General features: G+C 41.1%; 2 protein-coding genes across 2 annotated transcripts; one reads left to right on the forward strand and one right to left on the reverse strand.

Annotated features, from left to right (window-relative positions):
* The first annotated feature begins 2,051 nt into the window (after positions 1–2,051).
* On the forward strand, positions 2,052–11,868 carry LOC308082665 (bactericidal permeability-increasing protein-like). The gene is made up of 17 exons (XM_080424601.1): positions 2,052–2,120; positions 5,058–5,123; positions 7,437–7,554; positions 7,669–7,783; positions 7,945–8,076; positions 8,159–8,314; positions 8,474–8,537; positions 8,867–8,927; positions 9,021–9,112; positions 9,246–9,422; positions 9,510–9,569; positions 10,179–10,346; positions 10,577–10,644; positions 10,735–10,777; positions 11,065–11,128; positions 11,247–11,323; positions 11,482–11,868. The coding sequence occupies exons 3-17, from the start codon at positions 7,452–7,454 to the stop codon at positions 11,521–11,523; spliced, it is 1,422 nt and encodes a 473-aa protein (XP_080280727.1). The 5' UTR covers positions 2,052–2,120; positions 5,058–5,123; positions 7,437–7,451; the 3' UTR covers positions 11,524–11,868.
* Positions 11,869–11,987: 119 nt separating this feature from the next.
* On the reverse strand, positions 11,988–20,890 carry cdk5rap1 (CDK5 regulatory subunit associated protein 1). Its single transcript, XM_080424602.1, has 11 exons — positions 20,855–20,890; positions 19,437–19,537; positions 18,861–19,071; positions 18,386–18,506; positions 16,250–16,480; positions 15,438–15,535; positions 15,101–15,156; positions 14,762–14,892; positions 14,269–14,418; positions 13,378–13,518; positions 11,988–12,709 (listed from the first exon to the last, which is right to left on the reverse strand). Exons 2-11 carry the CDS (start codon positions 19,486–19,488, stop codon positions 12,599–12,601), a joined length of 1,302 nt encoding a protein of 433 aa, XP_080280728.1. The 5' UTR covers positions 19,489–19,537; positions 20,855–20,890; the 3' UTR covers positions 11,988–12,598.
* Positions 20,891–27,180: the final 6,290 nt, after the last annotated feature.

Consider the following 27,180-nt stretch of genomic DNA (forward strand, 5'->3'; position numbering starts at 1 on the left):
CGACGGGATCTGCAGCAGCAGGACCAACGTCAGCACCAGTGCCGATGGGGGACCCGAAGCTGATGAGGTTGGAGGACTCCGATGACATCGAACATTTCCTCACAACGTTTGAGAGACTGGCAGGTGTTTACAACTGGCCACGACAACAGTGGGCCGTCCGGCTTATTCCCGTACTGACGGGCAAGGCACGAAGTGCTTTCGTAGCTATGGACCCAGCCCACACTCAAGACTATGACAGGCTGAAAGCGTCAGTGTTGAAGAAGTATGAGGTGAACAGAGACTCGTACTGTCAACGCTTCCGTAACCTTGATGTGCTACCGGGCGAGTCACCCCAGGAGCTGTATGCCCGCCTCAAAGACCTATTCTGCAAGTGGGTTGATTTCTCTACTTCCACCAAAGATGACATCATGGAGAAGATGGTCCTTGAGCAGTACCTTTGGGTCCTCTGGCCAGAAGTGAGGGTCTGGGTTAAGGAGCGTGATCCGGAGACGGCGGCAAAAGCGGCAGAGCTGGTCGACACCTACGTCTCGGCACACAAGGGGTCAGAGTATTGCGCCACAGACTTCCGATCAAGAACGCCACAGGGGGCGCCTTCAGAAGGGGGGGGAAATGTCACGGGGCAGCCCGTGCCCTATACATAGACACACTAAGTGGGAAGGGACAGTTTGTAGCATGATGTGATTTTTACCTATTCATTCAAATGTAGAAATAACACGGACTTCAGGGGTTCAAACTGTATGTTTATTTAAACACTGTTTATTGGAACTGATCTGAAATGTTTGTTTGTCACCTGGTCTTTCCTCTGCAGTACTGGCACCCTCTGAATCTGACTGGTAACTGCCGAAACAGAGCAGGCTAGTCAATTGGGTTTAAGAAGGGGTGGAACGTGCCATGTACTGTAGAGGAGGAGGGGTGTCTGACAATGTGGATGAGCAGTAATGAGAAGTATTTCTATGTCTTTTTGAAGTAAATGCAAACCCAAAATGATGTTTAGTTTAAAGTACAACATCTATTTATGTGGTAGGTTATTTATTCATCAGATAGTTGTAAGCTTGTAGATAAGCTAATTTTGAGGTTAATTGTTTCTGTGCTTGTGGTAGGATCCACTCCCTATTTAAGGGAGGCTGCAAGTGGTCAGTTAGTTGAACTTGGCAAGCAAAGCGTTAACAGCCGTGAGACAGAGCTGCCAGGGCCCTTAGTTAAGGGATAGCCTTGTTGTGCAGTCACTGTATGGTTTGTTGTCTTTAGTTGTGCTTTAAGTAATTCTATAATTTGTGTAAGTCTATTTTTCTGGCTTGCTCTCATATAAGATGTGTTCTTCTCCCTGTTCAACACTGTTCTAGTTTAGGGGAGGGAGCTCATTGTGTAGTTTTTCCAGACCTCCAAACTCCCAGACTGTAAATAAATGTGTTTTCCCATATGCACTTTGTGCAGTATAGCTTTTTATGTTCTAAATCAGTCTATGCGTATTACTCTGTTTTACTGTAACATTTTGTTTGCACAATAGGCCCTTGACAGCATCAGTAACTTGTGCATGTTATTTACATTTTGTCATAACACTTTGGTTGCACCGCTGCATTTGTTTCTTGGTGTGTACAATAAAATGTCAGATTTGTTATTTTTGGAGTAACACCTAGATGGCAGCATTGTGTGCGGGTGCTGTTGTGGTTGTGGTTTTGTGAGTTTGCTGCTTTTGATTGTTGGGAGTTTCTTTGTTAGTAACTGGTCCTGTTTTCTCATTTCAAATTGTCTGGTCTGTGCTGCGATGGAGTTTAATCTGGATGATCTTGTTAGTGGCCCAACTTGTGACAAGTTAGAAGGCTGTGCTGAAGCAAATCTTACAGTCATTCCAGAAAGCTTTGACATTTCTATCAGTAGGCAAGATAAGAAACAGCCAGGTGAAAAAGTATTGGCTTGTGACTGCTTTGGTGGAACATGGGATTGTTGTCAGTGTGGTGTCTGCACATTTAAGGAAGGAAAATGATTGTAATCTCAAAGTAAGAAAGTTTGAGGAAGAAACTAAGCGTGTTGAATTTAAAAGTATTAGAAATGAATGCAACCACGTTTCCACAGGCTCCACTCCGTAGCCTTCATCTGAGACTTTATCACCTGCTTTTGAAGTGAGTAGGGACATTTGCCTCGTTCCAGTCTTTTGTGAGGTGGGTGTGGATGTGTCATTCTGTGTTGTGATAATAATGTTTAAATGGCCTAGAGACGTGGACACTCTTTCTGCAGTCCGTACTCGGTGGTAAAGCTCAAGACATTTACACAGCATTATCTCCTGAAGATGGCCTTGATTTGGTTTTCTTGAAATCAAGATTGACAAACGGAAGGAAATGGGGCCAGATGGTAAAAATGGTATATAGATTTGCATTTATACAGCACCTTTTCTAGTCTTTCCAACCACTAAATGCTTTGCAGTCTACTTCACCTTCACCCATCACATACACACCGTAACATTGGAACGCTGTTATACATTGCTTGTTCTAAGCGGTACACATTCACACATCGATGGCAGAGGCAACCCTGCTCATCTCACGTTGTGAGCTTGTAGATCGGCTATTTTCAAATAGCCGAAGCATGTATATAAGGCTAAAGTGGTTAATGCATGCTTTATAATAATAATCAAGTTTTTGTAGTGGAGTAAAAGTACAATATTTGCCTTTGAGATGTAGTGGAGTAGAAAAAGTATTGAAATTGGAAATACTCCAGCAAAGTAAAAAATACCTCAAAATTGTACTCAACAGTACTTGAGTACATGTACTTAGTTACTTTCCACCACTGCCTCAGGGCTTGCACATCTAAACTAGCCGGTAGCCACTGTGCTAACCTCCACTTAGCCCAGGCTCCAACATGCCCCAAGACTTCCACCATCATCCCCTTCACCAAAAATGCGAAGATCACAGGCCTCAGTGATTGCAGACCTGTAGCACGAACACACATCGTCATAAAATGCTTCAAGCAGGTCATCAAGGAATACATCTGCTCCATGCTACCAGCCACACAGGACCCCCAAGCAATTTGCACATGAGAGCAACAGGTCCACAAGATGATGCAATTGCCATCACATTGCCCTAGACACCTTCCCAATTGGATGCCGAGGGAAAATATGTGAGAGTACTGTTAATTTATTTTTACGGTTTAATACCGTAGTGGCCTCTATTCTCATTCCCAACCTTGAGTGTGAATCCCACCCTCTGCAGCTGGGTCCTGACTTGTTTTACAGGCAGATCCCGTGCAGGCATTAACGTTAATTAATTTTTACCTGACCCATTAACACGGGCGCACCACAAGTATGCATACTCAGCCCACTCCTAATGTCCATCTACACCGGCGACTGCAATGGTCAAGCAGAGCTCCAACGCTATCATTACGCTTGCAGATGACACAATGGTCTTGGGTCTGATTACCAACAACTACACCATGGCTTATGCAGACAAAGTGGTGCCAAGAGAATAAGCTCGAGCTCAATATTGAGAAAACTAAAGAGCTGATCCTAGACTTTAGGGAAAGGGGTGTGTGCATGTGCCCCATGTATGAAATTGACCCTGCCAAACAGCCCCAAAGACACGATGCCAGAACTATTTCACCCCACTGATTGCGAAAACTGAAGTTAAGGAGGGGGCTGTATTTGGCAACACAGATTTGCCTGCCTGTAAATGCCCAGAATGATGCAAGTCGGGAATACATGCCCCAACCGTTGTTGTAATTTAAAAAACTTTTGAGAATGGTATTGTTGCATTTTCAAAATACTAAATACTTTGAGTTAAAAAACAAAACCAAAGAAACAACAATCAGTAATCACAGTTAACATTTCCCCCAAAGACCTTTGTAGCAATTGAATATCTAATAGGTAATATTGGTCATTTCAATGTGAGAACCAGCACGTTCATAGAATGAAATAGGAAGTGTGTATATTCATTGTATTTTTATACACATTCCCAGAGGAAGGAAGTGCTGGGCTACAGTTATGAAATGTACCAAGGTTACATCGTCTGACAAGAGTTGTCATCCAGCTGAGTACAAATCAGGGGGTGCAGACTGTGGAGGCTGCCAACGCATGAAGGAGGCCTTATTACATAAGAACACAATAGTGACCTTATTACACTATTGTGGTTCTATTACATTATTATTGTTATGATTAACCTTCACTTTAATCACTGTATAACTGGACAGGTCAACATTTAATCTTAGTTGCCCCATCTAATCAAAATGCTCTTCAAAATGTTAGAAAATTAATTATGCAATAGTGATACATGTCATCTTTCACTGCAGATAGAGATGTATGAGAAGTGTTTTTTCTGTATTTCTAAAATACAATATATATGTATTTTAACTGGTCTTTTATTTTGATACGATTGTTTAGGTGTATTTGTATTTTGTAAGACACATTTTAATGTTTTTTTTTTGCCCAACCCTGCTGATAATCAAGATACCTTTAAATATAATATTATAATAAATATATACTGTATATATCATGTTAAATGGCTCAATAAGCAAGAACTCCTTACAATAAGTACAAATCACATATCATTTTCAGCCTGTAGAGTCCATCCCAGTGTCCATGAACGCACTTGGACCAGGGTGCTGACTGCCATCCAACGTGTTCTCATTTCTATGCATCATAGGAAGCTTAAATAATAATTATAATTACTCCTTAATGACTGGCTAAGGGAATTAATTCACATTTTTTCTGATAGGTTTGTTATTTTTTGAGAATCTATGCAGGTAAGTATGAGTTATTGACAGCAACATGCGAGAAGACAAATACACCTAACCAATGATACTTGGCTCCAGTACTCCAATACTTTGGAATGAGGACTATCTTGTTTACAAACAGATTAAATCACCTGGGTTGAGCCTAATTTATACTTCATCGTATGACCCAGATTTTCAACTCGATTGTTTCTTTTCGGCGAGCAACACACTTGTACGACAAAGTATACATTTGGCTGCAAGTCCCAAGCCCTGTACGTCCCCTATGCACTCTTCCTGATTGAGTAAAGTGAATTACAGACCATGTGTCTCTGTTCCCCTTTCACTCTGCCCTCTGTCAGCCAGGGTGACACATTTCCAGAGGAGAATCCGTGTTTGGCCTGCCACAACGCTGCCTAACGCCTTGGGTAAGTACTGACTGCATAAGCCAATGGCTGAGCCACCCACTGAAGACTTGATTTGCTTTTCATGCCTGTAATGCAATCATAATTTGTACGTTCCAACCCGGTGTTGATGATGTACCTCATAACTGATGTGTAGCTGTCGATTAAATCATTAATTCTGTGAATATCATAACGTACCGTAGTCTATTTATTTTGCAAACAACAAAGGAAAATAATTAAAAAAAAAAAAAATTATGAATAATTTAGAATTCATGTTGTGAGGAGGGAATCTGGCATAAGTCTTAAGGAAGATGGCTTATGCTCTTTTACTTTGACTTGAAATGCTCTGAATGGCAGATATAAATCGTGTGTAGCCATATTGTATCATACAATAGCTAATGTGTGTATTGTGTAATGCCTGTAATGTAGACCTGGAACACATCTGTGTCAATTTAGATTTATTTGGTTATTCAAAAATAGCAGATATAGATCTGCTATTTTTGAAAAATCTTGAAAAATGTTCTTTTAGATAATTTTTCAAAAAACTTTTTAAGAATCGCCTCAGGTCTTAATGGGTTAAGGGGCATGTACAGTATAGGTCGCTACATGCGAGTGCTGTAAAGCCTGGTTTATAGTTTGTCTATGATGGGGTCGCATGCCGAAAATAGCTGATCTGTGTGCACTATGAGACAGAAGTGCAAATTAATTTGGTGATGTTTCGTCTTCATCCCATTTAGACCTGAGGCAGATTCTAAAAACGCCTTCTAAATCCTACCTACGTTTTCTGAAAGATTATGTTGCTAAATATCGTCTCTTGTCAGGCGGAAACCTCATATGTCCAAAACGTACTTTTCAGGTCTCAAATTCAAAAGCATCAAAAGTGGCAGATCTACAAGCTCGAGCTTGAAGATCTGCATATAGCAACATGGATTTCTCAGAAAACCGTTAGGATTATAGAAGACATTAGTAGAATGGGCCCCGGGTCTTAATGGGTTGTGGTAGTTAACCCTGCTCTCGTCCATAATGACTCATTTTAAAGCCTAGCTTTTTACATTTGAAATGTATTTTCGACACAATGTGATGACCCAGAAATTATTCAAGTCAAGGCTCCCTGAATAGACAAACGGCTCTCCACAGAGTCCACACGCAGTCACATGTCAGTGATTTAGGAAGTCAGCGCTGTCTACTTAGTTTTTAACTCTCTAAAAGCCTCAGTCTGTGAGCCTACCCTTAACAAAGTGCAGAAACTCCAGTCAAAACTGACTTTTAGAGCTCTTCATCATTTACTAATTCCTACATATAGGCTAGCATGTAGGCGTTAGTATTTTTTTCATGATCTGAATTTGCAAAGGGTTAATTTTCCATATCAGTCTTCAATAACGTTCAGTCAATAAATGAAAAAATACAAATTGGATTGTGGCTTTAATCTCATCTTAATTTAATAAAACCGTCTTGCCTGGTCATGTGCCTTTATCGACATCTACGACACTCAGTTCTTTCACAGGCCTGGGGTCAAACAGGGAGGGACTGTGTATATCTCCAGCCTGCACCCCTCTAATCTGCTCTCTCCAGGGATTCATACAGCTGCATTGTTTATGCAAAACAATTGACAAACTGTATATTCAGTCTGTCTCTTAGATTATCTTGGTTAAAGGAGTAGTTCACCCAAACAATTACTTATTTTCTATCAATTGCACACCCTATGAAGCCTTGAATTAATAGATTTAAAAAATTTGACGCATTCCTGAGCTAATAATTTGATGACCTTGTGTATTTCCGGTAGGAGACACAAAGAGTCTACTTTGTGTCTCCTACCGGATACACTAGCCGGTAGGAGACGGTCATCAGATTATTGGCTCAGGAATGTGACCAAAACAAAAACAAATCCACACAGGGTGTGTAATTGACAGAAAATAAGTCATTTTTTGGGTGAACTACTCCTTTTAAGGGACAATATTTCAGTATAACAAAATAAGCAAAAAGAAGCATTTTATCGTCTTCCTCTTTTTTAAATGAGGAAATTCCCTGCAACAGAACAAGGAAGTCATGACCCTTCTTATCATTCCTGCTCACGGTCATGTAACTGAGACGATAGGCTTATGAAAACCTTTGACATGTACTGCTGCAGGGGATATCAGCCATTGTTTGGAGTAGGAACTAATAAACTACCGCAACATTAACCCTTTCATTATATGATGTTCCTTAGACAAGATTTACAGTAGGGGTGTTGGTCAACCCAACAGTGCAGCCTCCGTCTAATCACACCAAAACATTTTATCGAATCTAATAATACAAAGCACTGAACTTGAGCATTGAAGATCCTTTTGTCCTCTCCAGGTCACAGCAGCTGAGATGTTGTCATGGTCATGGTTTGCCCTCTTGGCTCTCATCCCTGTGACCTTCAGCACCAATGCTGGGGTAAAGGTCAAACTAACGGAGAAAGGCCTCGAATATGGTACGTCAGAGGAAAGCTGATCCCCGTTCAATTGACATGCTTTGCTGTCTCCAGAGTCATACATAATAAATGACATCTTTTTCATCTAACTTTTGCACGCTTGGCTGTGGACAGGTAAACAGATTGGGATGGCATCTCTCCAGCAGAAACTCAAAACCATCAAGGTTCCGGATATTTCAGGGACGCAACGAGTGTCTCCCATTGGCAAAGTCAAGTACAGTTTGTCACAGTAAGACACGCAACCTAATTCACCAGCACTGCCTTCAAACATCTGAAAGACAGTTAGCCTAATGTAGCCTACTGGTTCTGTAAAGTTCAAAAAGTTTAAAGGCATCAGTCATAACTGTCATCATAACAGAGGCTTCTCCTGTTCTGTATTGTATATTACAGAATGCAAATAGTTAATCTGGGATTACCTAAATCTGTCCTGGGGCTGGTGCCGGGTACTGGTGTCAGCCTGTCAATCAGCAACGCCTTCATCAATCTACATGGAAACTGGAGGGTAAAATACTTACGATTCATGTGAGTGGGATTGACTGCCCTCTGAATTTACAATAGTTGCATATCGTTGCAACACCACTGACTTCTCTCTTTCTCACAATAGAAAGGACAGTGGCTCTTTTGACCTGGGTGTGAAAGGACTTACCATCACCACCAGCATTTCTATCAAGAGTGATGAGACAGGCAGACCGACGGTCAGCAGTGTCAACTGTGGGGCCACTATAGGTGGCGCTAGCATCAAATTCCATGGTGGAGCCAGGTATAAGGCTCTGGAAATATACTACTGAATAAGGAAGTGTAATGTTTGATTTATACTTGGTTGTGGGGCGTGTCGCGCACCACAAATTGCAGATTCTTTACAACTTCTGGAATTTCTTGACTCACCAAAAACACCTAAATGTTTCACTTCCTCTTCCAGCTGGCTATACAATCTCTTCAGCAAATTTATTGACAAGGCCATACGGAGTGCACTGCAGAAACAGGTGAGGACTTAAGGGTTTATTTCCAATAATCCTGTTATCTTATATGTATCTTTTGATAAAGTACCCCCATTAATCAACACAGGATGTGATCAATATTCACCCTTGAAAAAACGGAAAATTCAGAGTAAGACAGAGGACAGTGATATTGTTTTTTACAGTAAGATAGCCTTTCATATCTGAATGAATTCGATATCGCCTTTGCCAATAAGAAGTGGGGGGTTTCATCGTGAATCGCTCTACATCTATTTTCAGAGATTTACTTTGATGTTAGCAATCAATTTATGACCAGCCAGTACCAATATAGAGGTCCTTGTTCTTTTATTTTGCAGATCTGCCCCCTGGTGGCTGATGCAATATCTGACCTGAACCCTCACCTGAAAACACTCAATGGTAAATCATAAGCTTGCAGAAACAAATTCATATAGCTATGTGGATAAATATGTAAATAATACATGTTTTGTTGTACATAATGTTACATTGCAGTTCTAGCCAAAGTGGACAATTGCGCAGAGATTGAATACTCCATGGTGGCATCACCGGCTATTTCCAAATCTTCCATAGATTTTAGTTTGAAGGTAAGAGCAAACAGAAACTTTGTATCTCTGTGCATCCATCTGATGTCTGGTCAGTGGTTGCAGGATTTAGTTTGTACAGTTTCCATCTATCTCTAACTCTAAGTCCATAATTCTATCTCTGGTCTCTCTTCAGGGTGAATTCTACAACATTGGACACCATCAGGAGCCTCCATTTACCCCGGGTCCTTTCTCCCTACCTCCCCAAGTCAACAACATGCTTTACATCGGCGTGTCATCCTTCACCACCAATTCTGCAGCCTTTGTGTACAACAAAGCCGGAGCTCTCAGTCTGTACATCACAGATGATATGGTGAGCCAGATACTTCCTAATCAAAAATAAATCTACTTTCATGATATCAACCTGAATGTCATAGAGTTCTCAACTCTGTCTCGACAGATTCCGCCGAGCTCTCCCATCAGACTGAACACCAGGACCTTCGGAGCATTCATTCCACAGGTAACAGAATTACAGCTCCCTATTATTTCACAATTATACTGTAAGCCTCCCTATCAGATCTTTTGTATCAACGTTCTAAATACCTCCAAAAAGTTAGTGACACCCACAGTCACGAAACTAGAGGGAGCGTAAACGACAATCTGGTACCACCCACCCATAAAACAAACATGGGCAAATTCTCCTTCTACAGCACGGCCACCAAGGTATGGAATAGTCTAACCCCATCCCTCAAAAAATGCAGTTCGCTGGGCTCATTTAAAACAGCCCTAAAAACTCATCTTTCTGGAGGCCATAAGAGGAGGTAGTACCAGTTTCATGGTAAACAGACGACCCCCCTCCCCTTTTTTTTGTATATTTTTATTTTTCATGCTTTTTTTGTACATAGTGGTATTTTTTCTCTGTATTTTTATGTTGATTTTTTAACTGTTTGGTTGCTACTATATATTTCTATGAAATTAATTCAAGGACCCCAACGGAAACAAGTCCGAAAGGACTTTTTTGGTCAGACCTTTTAGACAAAGTATTATAAATGTAACTGTGTTGTTTTACATTCTTTTGCCTAATAAAAATCAATTGAATGATCAAATCAATCGGGGTGTATAATTTCAGATTGCCAAGCGTTTCCCAGGTCTGATGATGAAACTGTTTGTAAAGACAGTGAAGGACCCAATCATAACTTTCGAACCAAACAACATGACACTCCAAGTTACCAGTACCGTAACAGCCTACGCCATCCAGCCCAACACAACGCTTTCTCCTCTGTTTATCCTAAACATGGTATGTTGAACCGAACTTCTAAGGCTGTTTCGGTGCAGGGAACCAAAGCAGTTTAGTGGGCACATTCTTTTTCTCCACTCCAGCATTAGTACCCCAAAAAATGCCACAACAATATGAACTGGAAACAAATGTAAAGTACAATAAATAACATTAACCTACGCCACAGATACCCAGACATGACATCCTGTATTTGAGTGTACTTCTGAAGCTCACCATGTCCTCTTTTATAGGATGCAAGTGTCAGCACTCAACTCCATGTGACTGGGACGAAACTGGCTGGATCGGTCACCCTGAACTCGTGAGTTCCTGTGAAATGCTTGTTCAAGTTAACAGCGCACATTCACAAGTGCACTCTTTGAACTTCATTATTTTTGTCTAAATTGCACAGGATGGAAATGACGCTGGGGACTAGTTATGTGGGTGAATTTCAGGTAAGATACATACAGTACTTAATTGACCGGATTCCCACGCACCCTATGCTTAGTTGACCGTATTCCCATGGGTTACACTAAATATCTTCTCCAAAAATAGCCAAACTAAAAGCTCAAAACGCATGCGTTGAGCTTTTAGATATGCTGTTTTGGGCCAAAGTGCCCCCCCCCCACTGAATAGGGATGCTAGGGTTAAGTGGTTAAAATGTATATAATATATGCTCAGATTGTGTGACGTGATCTATTCTTCAGCTTAATCACATAATACAATCCCCTTATTGCAACAGGTCAAATCCCTTGACAACATCTTTTCAATGGTCCTGAAAGTGGCAGTGATACCCAAGGTTAACGGTGAGTTCTTTGTATGCTAGTCTGTATATGTACATGGTGTACCGTGGTCTCATTAGTTGCCATAAAGTAGTATGTATTGCGATGCAATTCATTAACGTAAACTTGTTGACCCTCGTAGCTCTCCTAGAAAAGGGATATCCTCTTCCTTCCATTGGAAAGATGAAACTTGTGAACGCCCAACTTCAAGTCCTAAAGGTGAGATACTCACCGTTGTGTGGGATCTTTGAATTCAGGCTTTAGAATGGCCTGATGTGTTCTAAGAATGACATGCTTTATGATCAGGGCAGGGACTATGTAACCACTACCATTAATATCACACTGATCACTGCACTGCTGTCTTCCTGTCTCTGCAGGACTATGTGCTGATTGGGACAGATGTTCAGTTTGCAGGGTGAATGGCACACTGACTGGATACTCCCACACAGTCAAATCCTCTGTGTTAATTCAACTCAAAGTGTCAAATGGTACATTTATATCTGCCATCCAGAGGATTTTTCGGTGCAAAATAAAAATGTTCCATTGGTGTTAGTCACCACAAAAGCCAGTGAACAGCTACCATGCACACAAGTAAATGACGGCCGCCTTCATACTGTAGATCTTTTTTTTAATAATTTTTGTATGTTATTCATGTCATTTACATTTTGTATATACATTCCTGCAAATATGTTTTCCTTTTTTCTCTGTTTTCATGTAAACTGTATTGGAATAAATAAAACTTGGGTGATTCCTACCAACAGGGATTTATGCCATGACAATGAACCAAAAATGCACAACGAACACATAAGGGCAGGTGCAGGACAAAAGAAACCAAAGCAGTTCACTTCATTAGGCTTATCTTCATTACTTGTGGCCAAAACCTAATAAAAACAACCGCTTTTAAAGAGCTACTTTGCAGGGTTTATGTCCCTTCTTACCCTATATTTAGGTTACAGGGAAATCAAATATGTTGATTTGTAATGTTCCTGCTGCAGCGTGCACTGCAAAATCCTCCTCTCAGAATGTAAAAAAAGGTACAGTTTTACACACTGAGGTAAATTGATTGGTTGTGTTAGAGGACAGTATCATTCTACTGCTAACGACACACCATTTGAGCTGAATCAAATTCCATAACTTTTTTCAGTATTTTCACAGTTCAATGAGTACACAGTCAGGACCTGTTGTTTAAATAAAATGTCTTTGTTCTTGTTTTCATAAAGCCATGATCACATTAGTCATTACGCGCTATACTAGCGTAGCAGTTGTCCAACAAGTCTGTCTTTTGGATGTCTGTAATACAGAATGCCACAAAAAATACTACAAAGGCCACCAATTTCTACATCTACACTGAGAAAATAGTGTGGCGGAAAAAAAAGAAAACATGTTTCCTGTGAGTGCTATTTTTTCCTGTGTTTCTTTTGCATTTCTCTCGTCAATCACACACCTTCAAATAGAGTCTATCATCTTGAAGAGGGAGTTGGGTCAGAGTCTGTATCAAAGTGAAAGATTCTGATTAGATAGACTCTGGTTGTGTCTGGCGGTGTCCCTCAGGGAGCTGTGACTCAGGGCGAGACCTCTCAGGCTCTGGGAGTTGGCTGACGAGATCTAAATCGGAAACATTTAGATAACAGTAATGACCCCCAAGGAAACGGAAGCACAAAATGAAAGGATGATTGAAATAATCAAAATCAAGACTCCGTAAGCCTACATTTTGTGATTTTGATAATAGTAATAATAATCATTAATTTCATTCTTATTTTGACACCTTTTAGCAGTTCTTGTTGGGGTATTTGTCACTGTACATTTTGCACATAAATTAATTTAACCATTTTCACTACTCTGAGTAGTGGGCGCTATTAACCCATTAAGACCTGGAACGCATCTGTGTCACTTTTAGAGTCGAATCAGTGACCTTCCTATTCCTTGCTGCCTTTCTGCCACACAATTATGTTATGGATTTGCTATAAAATAACAATAATACAATTTATAATATAAGTTTGTTATAATTTTATGGTGCCCTTCAGGCTTTGTTTATACTGATTTACTGGACTAGGGATACTCCATAGCATTACACTTTTATACAAGTCAAACATAAGTTTTATATTGAGTTTTGAAGCCTATTAGGATTGTAAATTAGACTGGTTAAAGAAGTTCCAAAATGAGTGAGACAATTCATCACCAGAAGTGAATGCACCTACTCTATCAGATGGTAAAATAACTTCAAGACACATACAAAATCACACACCCAAACACAATCAAAAGCTCAGGAAAACCTTAACCAGCACATAGTCCCCAGGGTGAATCGGGGCAGTGTGAGAGTCTGCAGGCTTAACAGCTATGTCATCTTTGGGGAAAATCACCTTCACGTTCCCATCACTTCTCCCACATAGCTCCAAGGCAGATCTCTTACTTTCCTGCAGTGGTGGAAAAAGTACTCAAATGTTTTACTTTAAGTAAAAGTATCAATACTGCAATATAGAAGTACTGCGTTACAAATGGAAGTCTGGAATTACAAATTTACTTGAGTAAAAGTACAAAAGTATTGGTATCAAAATGTACTTAAAGTACCAAAAGTAAAAGTACTAAAATGTTTGAAAATAGCAGATCTACAAGCTCACAACGCGTCGCATTGTGAGCTTGTAGATCTGCTATTTTCAATGGCCTAGGTATAAAATATGGCTACAGTGGTTAATGTGTGTTTTATATAATGTAATAATTTATATCTGCAAAGTAACTAGTAACTAAAGTTTTCAAATAATTGTAGTAAAAGTACAATATTTGCCTCTGAGATGTAGTGGAGTAAAAGTATAGACAATTGGCAATACTCCAGTAAAGTAAAAGTACCGCAAAATTGTACTTAAGTACAGTACTTGAGTAAATGTACTTAGTTACTTTACAGCACTGCTTATTTCCTGTGCACAAAAGAGGAGACAATAGAATTGATACTGCACTGTGGCTGAAGGACTTTCATTACAGCATTGACCTTTCAAGAAGAAAAGCTTTTCCTCAGACTTGTGTCTGAGTCAGAGGAAGAGGTTTTCAAACGGGAGCTATGTGGTGTACAAACTATTGTTCCACCCTGTCAGTAAGTCTTTTATCCAGCGCAGTTTTTGTGGCTGATAATGTGTTGTCTTGTCTGGTCAGGTTAGCACTGCAGTACTCACTCCCTCCACCAGGACGAGCTGTGTGCTGCCAATTAAGGCAGCGTTGATCCTCGCTGCCTCCTCCCTGAACACAAGGATGACCTCCTCCAACCTGCGCTGCTTTACCTCTGGCGCCACGTCGTCCTGAAGCTGATGGGAGGCGTGGGTTTTCTGAGGAAAGGAGAGAGAAGGCAGTAGGAACACAGAGGACAGACATTATAGGGATATTTGAGATTAAATATGTCCACTAAACAGTCATGTGTTAAATCTTAAGTCCTAGTGTTCTGTGGTGAAAGATCATAGATGTACTGCGGTTAGGGCTGGGCAATTTGGCAAAATATATATATATTTACAATAAAATAAACAATAACAATTTTAATATTATTTTTAGTTTTTTTTTGTCTATACATAAACTACTAGAGCAGGGGTCTTCAACAGGGGGTCACACATTTGAATTAATACAATTAATTGGATTAAACGCTCACCCTTAGTAGTGTTAGTATAGAGTACTGACCTTTCTCATGCTGTAGGCAAACAGGAAGCCCACGTTGTAGCCCACTTGTCTGATCAATGAGAGTGTGGATTGGTGGTCGTCCTCCGTCTCACCGCAGAAGCCTGCTATGAAGTCACTGCTCAGGCACACCTCTGAGACACAGTAACAGCATGTCGTTCATGGCTGACCATTAAAAGGAAGCATTCCACTTTTTGACAAATTTCTGGCATCATTATCGTTTATATAAAAACACATTTTATTCAATTGGAAAGGTTTCACAGTATGACTTTAAACAGAACATTTCCTATCCTATTACAATGCAGAACATTCAGTACATCTTGAATAAAATGTGCTCTCTACCTGGAATTATGTTCTTTATGTTCTCCACGAGTTCAAGATAGGACTCTCTTGTATAGCTGTATATTGTAAAAAGACAGTTGTGTATAAAGAGACTTGATGAGGATCGACATGTTATGGACAAAATTCCAAAGTAACAACTTAAGCCCTATATACTTAAATCATATAGCAAAAATAATAGCCGATCTATAAGCTCTCAACACATTGCAATGCGATGCATTGTGAGCTTGTATATTTGCTACTTTTGAAAAAAACATTTAAACGTTTTGACATGCCCCAAAATAGGGATGCCAGGTTTAGAGTGATTAATTGAGTCATTGAAAACATTGTGACGTCTTACCCACGGCGCATAGATTTTAGGACCTGGCTGCTACCACTCTGGGCTGGAAGGTGGAGCTGCTTGCAGATGTTGCCTCTCTCTTCAATTAGCTGCAAAACCTGCAAATACACAAGCCAGGATGAAAACACCAATAGATCACCCAATGAACCAGGTGAACATGCTTTTCTAGTACATACAATACTAACTATTATTTTTGTGTATGATGTTTAGCTACATATAGATTCTTGAATATTCAACTATGTCTGGTAGGAAGGTGATAAAAAGAATGGCAGGCATTAAGACTGACTGGTACCAATGGCAGTAAATTGACAATGTATCAACTGTATACTCATCAAAGTTCTCCCTTTGGTTAAAAGATGTATTGTATGTATGTAATTATCAGCGTACTGCCTGCCTGACACATCTCTGACCTGCTCGCTACCTATAAACCAACAGAACTCTCACATCATCAGGCATCGGTCTCCTTACTGTCCGTAGAGTAATAAGAATACGATGGAGGTTCATTATGGTCCTACTCCCTGGAAGGATCATTCTTTGATTGATGGTCAACGTGGTCAAATGAAGCAATAAAATCCTCACTGCATACTATTATTGATGGCAAAATAATTTTCCTACTCACATAATAATATTAATCCATTCTCCTGAATATCATTCCCTTCCATGAGCAACGGTCATTTGAGGGATAGCAGTAGCGCTCCTGTAACTTCTCTCTTCTACCTATAAATGTGCATTGGGCACATGCATAGACCAAACACTAGTATGCATCAAGCTTTCCTGAGTTTAACATTTGGTTCAGTGTCAGTGTAACACACCTCATCTGGGAAATCTTTGGGATGAGGGGAGGTGAATCTGATCCTCATATCGGGGTCAATGTTCGACACCTGGTCTAGCAGGTCAGCGAAGCGCAGGCCTCCCTTCTTGGTGCGGTAGATGGTCCTGAAACCACGGCTGAGCTGGGTTGGGTCAGTGCTGCAGAACTGCTCCTCTGAAGTGTCCCTGTAGCTGTTTACGTTCTGACCCAACAATGTCACCTCTTTCACACCCTGGGAAGCCCACAGACACACGCATAGTGGGATTCCAGCTGATCAAGTTGTAGCCATAAATAGGCCAATGTTTTTACAATTGAATGAGCAAATATAATAAAATATACAGCACATACAGCAGCCTGCAGGTGACTACCAATATCCCTGTTTCTCACTGTTAACTATTAGAAAAATAAATTGTGCGCCCTGACAGAGATACCAAGTTATTTGTTTAAGTATCTCCTCCTGCCATTTAAGAGATATGCTCCTACCTCACCGCTCAGGAAGTGCCCTCGGCCTCGTTGTAGGAAAAGGAGTGCACCCCATCATAATTTAGAATTTATTGTGCAAGTTACAAGTACACACAATGTTGATGAAGGGTTGTTATTAAAATAAGTACTAAGTAGCAGGCGCGCGGGAAGTCCTTAAAGGGGAATTTTGGACTAAAGTTTTCTTACCTTTTCTATGACGTTATGATATCTTAGGATGAATGGTACAGTAGAAAAATTTCATAACTCCACCCCTGAGCCGCCACAGCTTAAAAGGTGCGCGGATAGGCCTTAGGTTAGATCACATATTTTAATAGTTTTTTTTTTAGTTTTTTTTGGTGAGATCTGACGTTCATAGTGACAGAACACTATGCAACAAAAAAAAAAAAAAAAAAAAAAAAACAGAAGTCTCGCTAGACGAGATTGAAATCTCGAGATTTCAATCTCGTCTAGCGAGACTTCTGTTTTTTTTTTTTTTTTTTTTTTTTTGGGGACAGTGTTCTGTCACTATGAACGTCAGATCTCAAAAAAAAAAAAAAAAAAAAAAGCTATTAAAATATGTGATCTAACCTAAGGCCTATCCGCGCACCTTTTAAGCTGTGGCGGCTCAGGGGTGGAGTTATGAAATTTTTCTACTGTACCATTCATCCTAAGATATCATAACGTCATAGAAAAGGTAAGAAAACTTTAGTCCAAAATTCCCCTTTAATACCTAGGGGGGCTGTGCGTCGGGGGGGAGTCCGCGCGGGCGCGCGATTTTTTTGCGATTTTTTGGGGGTTTTCTGTGTTTTTCCCCACACAAAAAGGCAGAAAGACAGTGCAAACACCAGGTTGAAGTTCATCCATGACCGTAACAGACTGCTATGATCCATAAAATATATATATATTATAAAAAATCAAATAAAATAAAAAGTTCTTTTTTTTTTTTTTTTTTTCTTCCCATCACCAGGGGGGCTGCTCCCATCACCAGGGGGGCTGCAGCCCCCATAGCCCCCCCCTTCCCGCGCCACTGCTAAGTAGTACTAAATTTGACATATCCAATCTGATCTTTTAGTTTTACTGCACAATTTAAGACCATAAGGATAAGGATAAGGATAAGGATAATTCCTTTTAACAGGTCGTTCATGAAAGTCCTTGCGGTCTTGTTTCCAATGAGAACCTGTGAGCAATTGGGGTTAAGAGTCTTGCTCAGGGACAAATTTCATATCATCGGCACATATGCTGGGATAGCCTGGAATCGAACCTGGGGCAACCAGGGCCTCTGGTTCCCTAGGCGGGCTCACTAACCACTCAGCTATGGCCGCCCCACCATTAGCTTGGAGTCTCTGTAAAAACTAAATTTAATACATAAAAATTACATTTTATTTATTAGAAAAATCTAACATCCTGTTCTCTATTCTAAGCTCTATCATCTTATTGCGCAAAAACTGTATAAAATTAATGTGCTTTGATTTGTCACACAGGAAATAGTTTGTAGAATTTGATTTAATTGTCCAGGAATGGTGAAATATTTTAGTCTGGCAAGCGCTCACAATCCAGTTCTCTGAACTATTGTGTCCCTAGGCACTTGGGCCACCTACGTGCTCCCTCACTGAAGTTGCTCTGAAAAGCAGCAGCCTGCTAAATTCCTAAAATGTAATGTAAAAGAGAAACTCACCTGTTCAGACAGGATCCGGATTTCCTCAAGGATAGAGTTAACAGGTCGACTCCTCTCTCTCCCACGGGTGAAGGGGACGATGCAGTAACTGCACATATTGTCACAGCCGCGCATGATAGACCTAACAGAGGTAGGAAAGGAAAACTGTCAGTGTTACTGAAGTGACTGTAAAAGACACATAAATGCATAAAGCATCAAATAGACTGAAAACCATAATATTCATTATAGTCATCCAAAACGACAGTACTGTAGAGTTCTCCATAGGTGCTTACACTTGGGATAGTAAAATTTTTTTCTTTAAAGCTTTTTAATGCCTTTTATTACTTTTTATGCCTTACTTACGGTATGTAAAATCACCTTGAATTGCCTTTGTGCATGAAATGTGCTTTACAAACAAATTTGTCTCGCATTACTGTGTTGATATGGAGGACCTACAGAAATCACTGTTGGTCTCTAAAGTGTCCTTTAGACTCACACAAAAGCACTGTAGCCGTGAGGGGTGTGGTGGACAGGCATGATGTCAGCATAGGTCTCTTCTAGTGACAGGAGCACGTTGCTGGCCTGTTGGCCCCCGCCAGCCACAGCCAAGAGGCGGGGAAGGTCTCGATATGCATCTGGACCGGCCAGAACATCCACCAGCTTCTCTCGCTCCAGAAGCTCCGTCTTCAGCCTCTCAGCCATGCAACCTGGACAACACAAGCACACACACACAATCATTACCGTAGTAATGATCGGGGGCAGCGGTGGCCGAAAGGTTCCTGGCTAGATTCCCCGGACCGGGCCACCACTCACCCCTCCTCCAAAACCGCTTAAGTGCCCTTGAGCAAGGCACTGAACCCCCCAACTGCTCCAGTGGGGCTGCTCAGACTATGGTTGTGGTCAGCTCCCAGGTTTTAATGTGTGTGTCTATGTGCAAGGCCTTGCTGAAAATGAGCACTCAGCTCAGCTACTACTCTGGGTAAATAAAGAACAACATAAAACATAAAAGCAAGACTCTAATGAACAATAAATCACATAAATGGTTACGGTCACAGATATGTCAGTAACTTACCTAAAATCCCAATCTTCATTGGCGCTAGTGTCTTTAAACGTTTCTTCTTCATCGCTGTGAGTTGCTGTAGTCTGTTCCAAATTGTTTGTTCAGCTTTCTCTCTGTAAAGTGTAGCATGGCAGTGTGCTTTTGTTATTTTGAATGCTTGCTTTCTTTTTTTCTTTTCTTTTTTTTATCCCACGATTTTTGTAACCCATTTTTTCACCCAGTGCCAATTGTCTATGTAATCCTGGGCGCTACACTCCCTCTGCCAGCCTAGGGAGAGCCTAGAGCCGAGCTCATGCCTCCTTCAATGTATGAGAGCTAGCAAGCCGCTTCTTATCACCTGACAGGGGGTTAGACGTAGCACGTGGAAGGAACACGTTATTCCAACCAGTTCCTTTCCCCTCCATCAGGCACCCCGGCTGACCAGGGGGAGGCAGTATAGAGACCAGGATTTCCGCTTACTGCTTTCAACGACAGATTTCGGTATGAGTGAGATTTTATCCTTTATGCAAATGAAAACTCCAGTGTAGTGGGGTTTCCTCATTTTCATTGAATTTAAGACTTACATTGCAAAATCCTTTGAAAACACACTAAAACTAGAAAAAGTGCTCCACGGAGCACAGGTCTCCGCCAGGTCAGGTAGGTTATTGTGGCCTCCTGGTGGCGCTATAAAAGCCAATGTGAAAAGGGTGCCTTTTATTCTTAGGCCTTTCACGGCAATCGGACACTGCATTCGTGATTTGAGGCATTTTGTGCCAAAAATGTGTTTTGCTAAATTAGACCTGATGGTGGCGCTATAACAGGCTAATGTGAATAGGGTGCCATTTCTTCCTCAGCCTAGTGGGAATGTGCGTGTGAAATTTAACGAAATCACAAGCTGCGTGCATAGTTTGAGGCATTGTTCAAAACGGACTAATCCTGCAAACTTTGGAAGCCAACCTTAGCCAATCAGGATGGAATATGGGAAATCGGACAGATCCGTGTTGATCACATGACTATAGAGATACTGTGTACCGATTTGCATGACGTTTGGATAAAATCTGTAGGAGTAGTATCAAAAAATGGGTTTTGCACAAATCGGCCTCCTGGTGGCGCTATAACAGGCCCATGTGAAACATTTGGGGCAGAGGTTCTGAATTGGCATCCAGGGAGTGTGTGTGCACAGTTTCGCTGCGAGCAAGCCAACGGTGCCGGAGATTAGCTGTTCACAGACGGACACACGGACGGACACACACACACACACACACACGGACGGACAGGGGGTAAAACATACTCTCTCGCCATGCCTTTCGGCCTGGCGGAGACAATAAATATCATTTAAAAATGCAAGACTGCATATTAATGGCTGCTTTTTGTAATTCCTGGAAAAGTGGACACTTTTTGATAAACTGTATGATATTTTCACCAGATATGGGTTCATGTTTGTACCTTACCTTATAGAGCATGTTACAAGAAGCACAACATCTGCCTGTAAACACAAGGAAGATTTAGACACAACAAACTTCTGAAATTAGAAATGAAAAATAAAAAACGCATTTTCCCGTACCTCTGAAACTTCATAAGTCCGTTGATATCCCTTCTTCTGTAGTACGGACCAGGCTATCTCTGTGTCATTGACATTCATTTGACAGCCATAAGTTTCAAAGCATACTGTAATAAAAAAAGTGTTTAGTATAATTATAGCCAAAATGTTGATGATCAGTGGTGTAAAGTTTACTCAAGTAGCCTACTGTACTTAAGTACAATTTTGAGGTACTTTTACTTTACTGGAGTATTTCCAATTTTCTATACTTTTACTTCTATTCCAGTACATCCCAGAGGCAAATATTGTACTTTTACTCCACTACAATGCAATATTGGACGACTTTATTTATTGGTTACTTTGTAGATTTTGATTATTATTACAAAACATACATTGACCACGTCAGCCCTAAATACATTTCGTCCATCTGAAAACAGACGATCTACAAGCTCACAATATGCCACGCATTGTGAGCCCTGAAACATGACTGTCATACCAGGACAGTCATGGTGCCGAGTCCCCCTGGTTTATAGCGGTGTTCGATTTTTTTACATTGCCAACTCTCACATGTACATAAACGTTCAGATTTCAAATATAAAGTGCTTACCCCCGAGCCACGGATGTTACAAGGCGACCCGGACCACGATAAGTACCCGTATCTCCCGTATTGTTCAATAAAAAGCATTTTAATCCGATCGCCGGCCATTTTCTCCAAAGTTTCTCCGATACTTTCAACCATGCGACACTAATGGTTGGGAGGTGTATTGTGTGATGACCCATCCTATATGTGTGTAGTGGTGGCTGTGATTCTAATGGTATTCTCTATCCCTGTGTAGGAGGAGAGGGCCAGCCTGCTGGGTGTGTCCTGGGAATGAGACACACCTGGTCCCAATCATTCCCTTGGGTATAAAAGCAGGCTGGCTGAGATCATTCTCTCTCTCTCTCCCACACAGGCAACAGTGCTTGGATTTGTTTGGTTTGGTTTCAGTTGCTTTTGCATCCGCACATACAATACATGCTCATACATGCTCATACATCCATACACCTTTTACACTACTGATATCACTGACTATTCACATCTCATACTTTATGCACCTTTTTTATCTATAAATAAAAGAACGTTAAGTTTAATCCTGTGTGTCGTCTCCCTTTTTGTCATGATGTGAGCCAGTTCATGACAAGATGGGGGCTCGTCACTTTTTAGCCTAAATTAGTGATAATATACAACTTATGTTTGATATCACACAATTCATTTGGTAAACTTAGGCTTTGCTTGTTCGCTGTTGTTCTTAGTTTGAACATTGTTTTGGGAGAGACACATAGGTTTTGTATTTTGGTTGGGGGGAGAGAGCAGTAGGAACACTTTTTTTTTTACGTGCAGGTTTTTGGATTTTGTGAGTGGTTTAGTCTTTGGGGTTCCAACTCCCGGTAGATTTCAACAGTGGTTCTCCATATGGGAATCACTGTTTTTTTTAAGGTTTAGACTGTGTTCCACAAAAGATGGGATGGGGTGGTACCACTGAGATGCCTTGTCGGAATGGGGGACTCGGGAGGGCCACTGAAGACTAGGGTTGAGCGAGTGAGTCAGTTTGTGGTAGGCAGGTTAGATAGGGGAGTTGGGCTCCGGGGTATTTTTCCACTTTTTGGTTGAAACCTTTGCATGTTTAGTTTTTTTTTGAAGGACAAAATGAGTTTGGTCGAGGAGTTTATTCAGGCTCCCTCTGTGGATGTACTGGATAAATGCACAAAAGAGCAACTGTTAAAAATAGCAGAACACTACAAAATTGAGATCCGTGACAAGCGGTTAAAGTATAGGGTCAAGATATTTCTGATGGACAGCTTGGTGTCACAGGCCGTGTTACCAGAGGAGGAGGTCCTATCGGACGATGAGGTAGAAGTTGGTAAAACGTTTTCATTTTCTTCTATGCAGTTAAGCTTTGAACAGCAAAAGGAATTGCTTGAAATTAAACTTGAACACGAGAAAGAAATTGAAAGGATGAAACAAAAGACTGAATTGCTAAAGTTGGAATTGGAGCAGGAGAAATTCAAATTGAGTGTTCATGAAACGAAGCAATTTAATGTTGGGTCTAACTTGAAATTACTTCCCAAGTTTGCAGAGAGTGATCCGGATTTGTTCTTTTCCCTGTTTGAGCGTGTGGCAGACGCCAGGGGCTGGTCTGATAGTGAGCGCACTCTACTTCTCCAATGTGTTCTCACAGGTAAGGCCCAGGAGGCCTATGCTTCTTTAACAGTAACAGAAAGTCAAAAATATGAAGTGGTTAAAAGTACAGTGTTGCGGGCATTTGAATTGGTACCAGAAGCTTATCGACAACGTTTTAGGAATTGGAGGAGAAATGAAGATCAAACGTATGTGGAATTTGTGAGAGAGATGTTGGTCCAGTTTAACCGATGGTGTGTAGCGTCAGAGGTTAAAAGTTTCAAAGAGCTTTGTGATTTGCTAACGCTGGAACAATTAAAAAACTGTGTACCCGCTAATATCGCTACCTATATAACTGAGAGAAAAGTTAAAACACCCCAAGAAGCAGCCATCTTGGCTGATGAATACTGTTTAACACACAAAAAGGTAGTTGGTGGTGACTACACGCATCAGACCGGTGGTCCAGTGCGTACGGAAAAACGGTTTGGGGGGCAGGGGGATTCAAGTTTTTCCAAAGTTGAACATAGTTCAGGGAAACAGGATGACCCTAATGTTTGTCATTTTTGCCATCAAAGTGGGCATTGGAAAAAGGAGTGTTTTGCTCTCAAAGCTAGAGAGATGTTAAGTGGGGCACCAATCAAACCGGCCGCTTTGGCTGCACAAATTCCCTCACCGCAGCTAATTGTTAAAACAGAAGGTGTTTCGGACATTAGGTGTCCCACTGGGTGTGACTCTAAGGCTGAGTATTCAGCATTTCTTTCAGAGGGTTATGTAGCACTGCCTGGTAAAAAGGCAGTTAGAGTTAACATCTTGAGAGATACAGGTGCATTACATACGTTTATCCGTCAGGGTGTAATTCCATTGTCCTCAGTTTCAGAGACGGGCGATTGCATTTTAATGCGAGGTATGGGTATGCAGATCATTCCCGTACCCCTCCATAGAATGACCATAGTCTGTGGGTTGGTTAGTGGGGAGGTGGTGGTAGGAGTGCGTCCTGAGTTACCAGTAGAAGGGGTTGACATAATCCTTGGTAATGATTTGGCAGGGGATAAAGTGTGGCCTAAAGGAAAGTCTAGGCTGTGTCATGTGAATCTGGTGAAACCATACGGTTCTCGTGTGTCGGCGTCCCAAAGCTCCAGTGACGTCCCTTACGTTGAGCCTTCATTGTGCACAGGCACGGTGGGCGGTTCTTCGGCGGGGGAGGTTAATGGAGGGGGAGATTGGCCGGCAGATGAGAATGTGTTACAAGTACGGGTAAACAGCTCTGAGGCACTAAAAGCTTTACCCAAAGTACTTGGAAATTTGGAGGAGACAAAAAGGAAGGAGTTGGTTTCTATGGTTAATAGCTGTCCTTTGCTATTTTCAAACACACCATCACAGACACATCTGATAGAGCACGATATTGATATTGGAGATGAAACACGAGCTCAACTGGATAAGGAGGTTAGGTACATGCTAGATACCAATTTGGCAGAACCTTCAAATTGCAGTTGGGACTCTGTGTGTCTTTTGGTTAAAAAGCCCACTTTTCGACCTTACACAGACTTAAAAGTCAACAGTGTTACAAAACCTGAGTCGTTCCCTTTACCACGCATGGAAGATTGCCGTAGACCAAGTAGGTTGTGCTGTTGTGGTACCTTTTACTGATATTCTGAAGTCAAAGTAAAGTTATTTGGTCAGATAAGGCTGTGCTGTTGAAAATGTAAAACTGCCAAATACAGTTCACCTTTATTTTTGTGCCAGTATCCATCTAATTACACTGTCACTTATCACTCTTAATACTGTTCCTACAGGTGACTGAGGGGGTGAGTGGGTGGTTGGATGGATGGGTCAGGTATTAGTATGATTGATGAGAACTGTAAAGTTGAATTAAATGTTACGGAGTACCTGGTTGGTCTCCTGTCTTATGGGGGGGGGTGTGATGACCCATCCTATATGTGTGTAGTGGTGGCTGTGATTCTAATGGTATTCTCTATCCCTGTGTAGGAGGAGAGGGCCAGCCTGCTGGGTGTGTCCTGGGAATGAGACACACCTGGTCCCAATCATTCCCTTGGGTATAAAAGCAGGCTGGCTGAGATCATTCTCTCTCTCTCTCCCACACAGGCAACAGTGCTTGGATTTGTTTGGTTTGGTTTCAGTTGCTTTTGCATCCGCACATACAATACATGCTCATACATGCTCATACATCCATACACCTTTTACACTACTGATATCACTGACTATTCACATCTCATACTTTATGCACCTTTTTTATCTATAAATAAAAGAACGTTAAGTTTAATCCTGTGTGTCGTCTCCCTTTTTGTCATGATGTGAGCCAGTTCATGATTCACTCTGATACATTACCAAAAAAAAGAAAAAAGGAAGGACACCTTCCCAATTGGATGTCGAGGGAAAAATATGTGAGAGTACTGTTAATTTATTTTAGCAGTTTAATACCGTAGTGGCCTCTATTCTCATTCCCAACCTGCAGCTGGGTCCTGACTTGTTTTACAGGCAGATCCCATGCAGGCATTAACATTAATTAATTCTTACCTGACCCATTAACACGGGCGCACCACAAGTATGCATACTCAGCCCACTCCTAATGTCCTAATATCTAAACCTCCTAATATCTAAACCCGGCGACTGCAATGGTCAAGCAGAGCTCCAACGCTATCATTACGCTTGCAGATGACACAATGGTCTTGGGCCTGATTACCAACAACTACACCATGGCTTATGCAGACAAAGTGGTGCCAAGAGAATAAGCTCAAGCTCAATATTGAGAAAACTAAAGTGCTGATCCTAGACTTTAGGAAAAGGGGTGTGCAAGTGCCCCATGTATGAAATTGACCCTGCCAAACAGCCCCAAAGACACGATTCCAGCACTGTTTGACCCCACTGATTGCGAAAACTGAAGTTAAAGGAGGGGGCTGTATTTGGCAATACAGATTTGCCTGCCAGTAAATGCCCAGAATGATGCAAGTCGGGAATACACGATCTGTTGTGCAATTTAAAATACTTTTGAGAGCATTTTCAAAATGCTAAATACTTTCAGTTAAAAAACAAGACCAAAGAAACGACAACAATCAGTAATCACTGTTAGTGTTAACATTTCCCCCCAAAGGGCTTTGTAGCAATAGAATATTTAATATTGGTCATTTCAATGTGAGAACCAGCACGTTCATAGAATGAAATAGGAAGTGTGTATATTCATTGCATTTTTATACACATTCCCAGAGGAAGGAAGTGCTGGGCTACAGTTATGAAATGTACCAAGGTTACATCGTCTGACAAGAGTTGTCATCCAGCTGAGTACAAATCAGGGGGTGCAGACTGTGGAGGCTGCGAACGCATGAAGGAGGCCTTATTAAACTATTGTGTCCTTATTACACTATTGTGTTCCATTACATTATTATTGTTATGATTACCCTTCACTTTCATCACTGTATAACTGGACAGGCTCCATCTAATAGAAATGTTCTTTAAAAAATTAGAAAATTAATTATGCAACATGTCCCAGAGCGTGTAGTGATACATCTTTCACTGCAGATAGGTGCCTGAGAAGGTTTTTTTCTGAATGTCTAAAATACAATATACATGGATTTTAACTGGTATTTTATTTTGATTCGATTGTTTAGGGGGTATTTGTATTTTGTAAGACACATTTGAAGGCATGAGGCAGAGTTATTGCCAGCAACATGCAAGAAGACAAATACACCTAACCAATGATACTAGCTCCAGTACTCTAATACTACTTTGGAATGAGGACTATCTTGTTTACAAACTGTTTCCATCATCTGGGTTGAGCCTAATTTATACTTCATCGTATGACCCTGATTTGCAACACAATTGTTTCTTTTCGGCGAAAAGTACGACAAAGTATACATTTGGCTGCAAGTCCCAAGCCCTGTACGTCCCCTATGCACTCTTCCTGATTGAGTAAAGTGAATCACAGACCCCAGTGAATCACAGCTGCAACCCCCGAATTGAGACACACCTCATGTGTCTCTGTTCCCCTTTCACTCTGCCCTCTGTCAGCCTCGCCCATATAAAGGTCTGATAAAACGTGATAATCTCCCATTCAATGCATTGAT

This window comes from Gymnoscopelus braueri (assembly GCF_963280865.1).
Source record: "Gymnoscopelus braueri genome assembly, chromosome: 3".
Classification (NCBI taxonomy): domain Eukaryota; kingdom Metazoa; phylum Chordata; class Actinopteri; order Myctophiformes; family Myctophidae; genus Gymnoscopelus; species Gymnoscopelus braueri.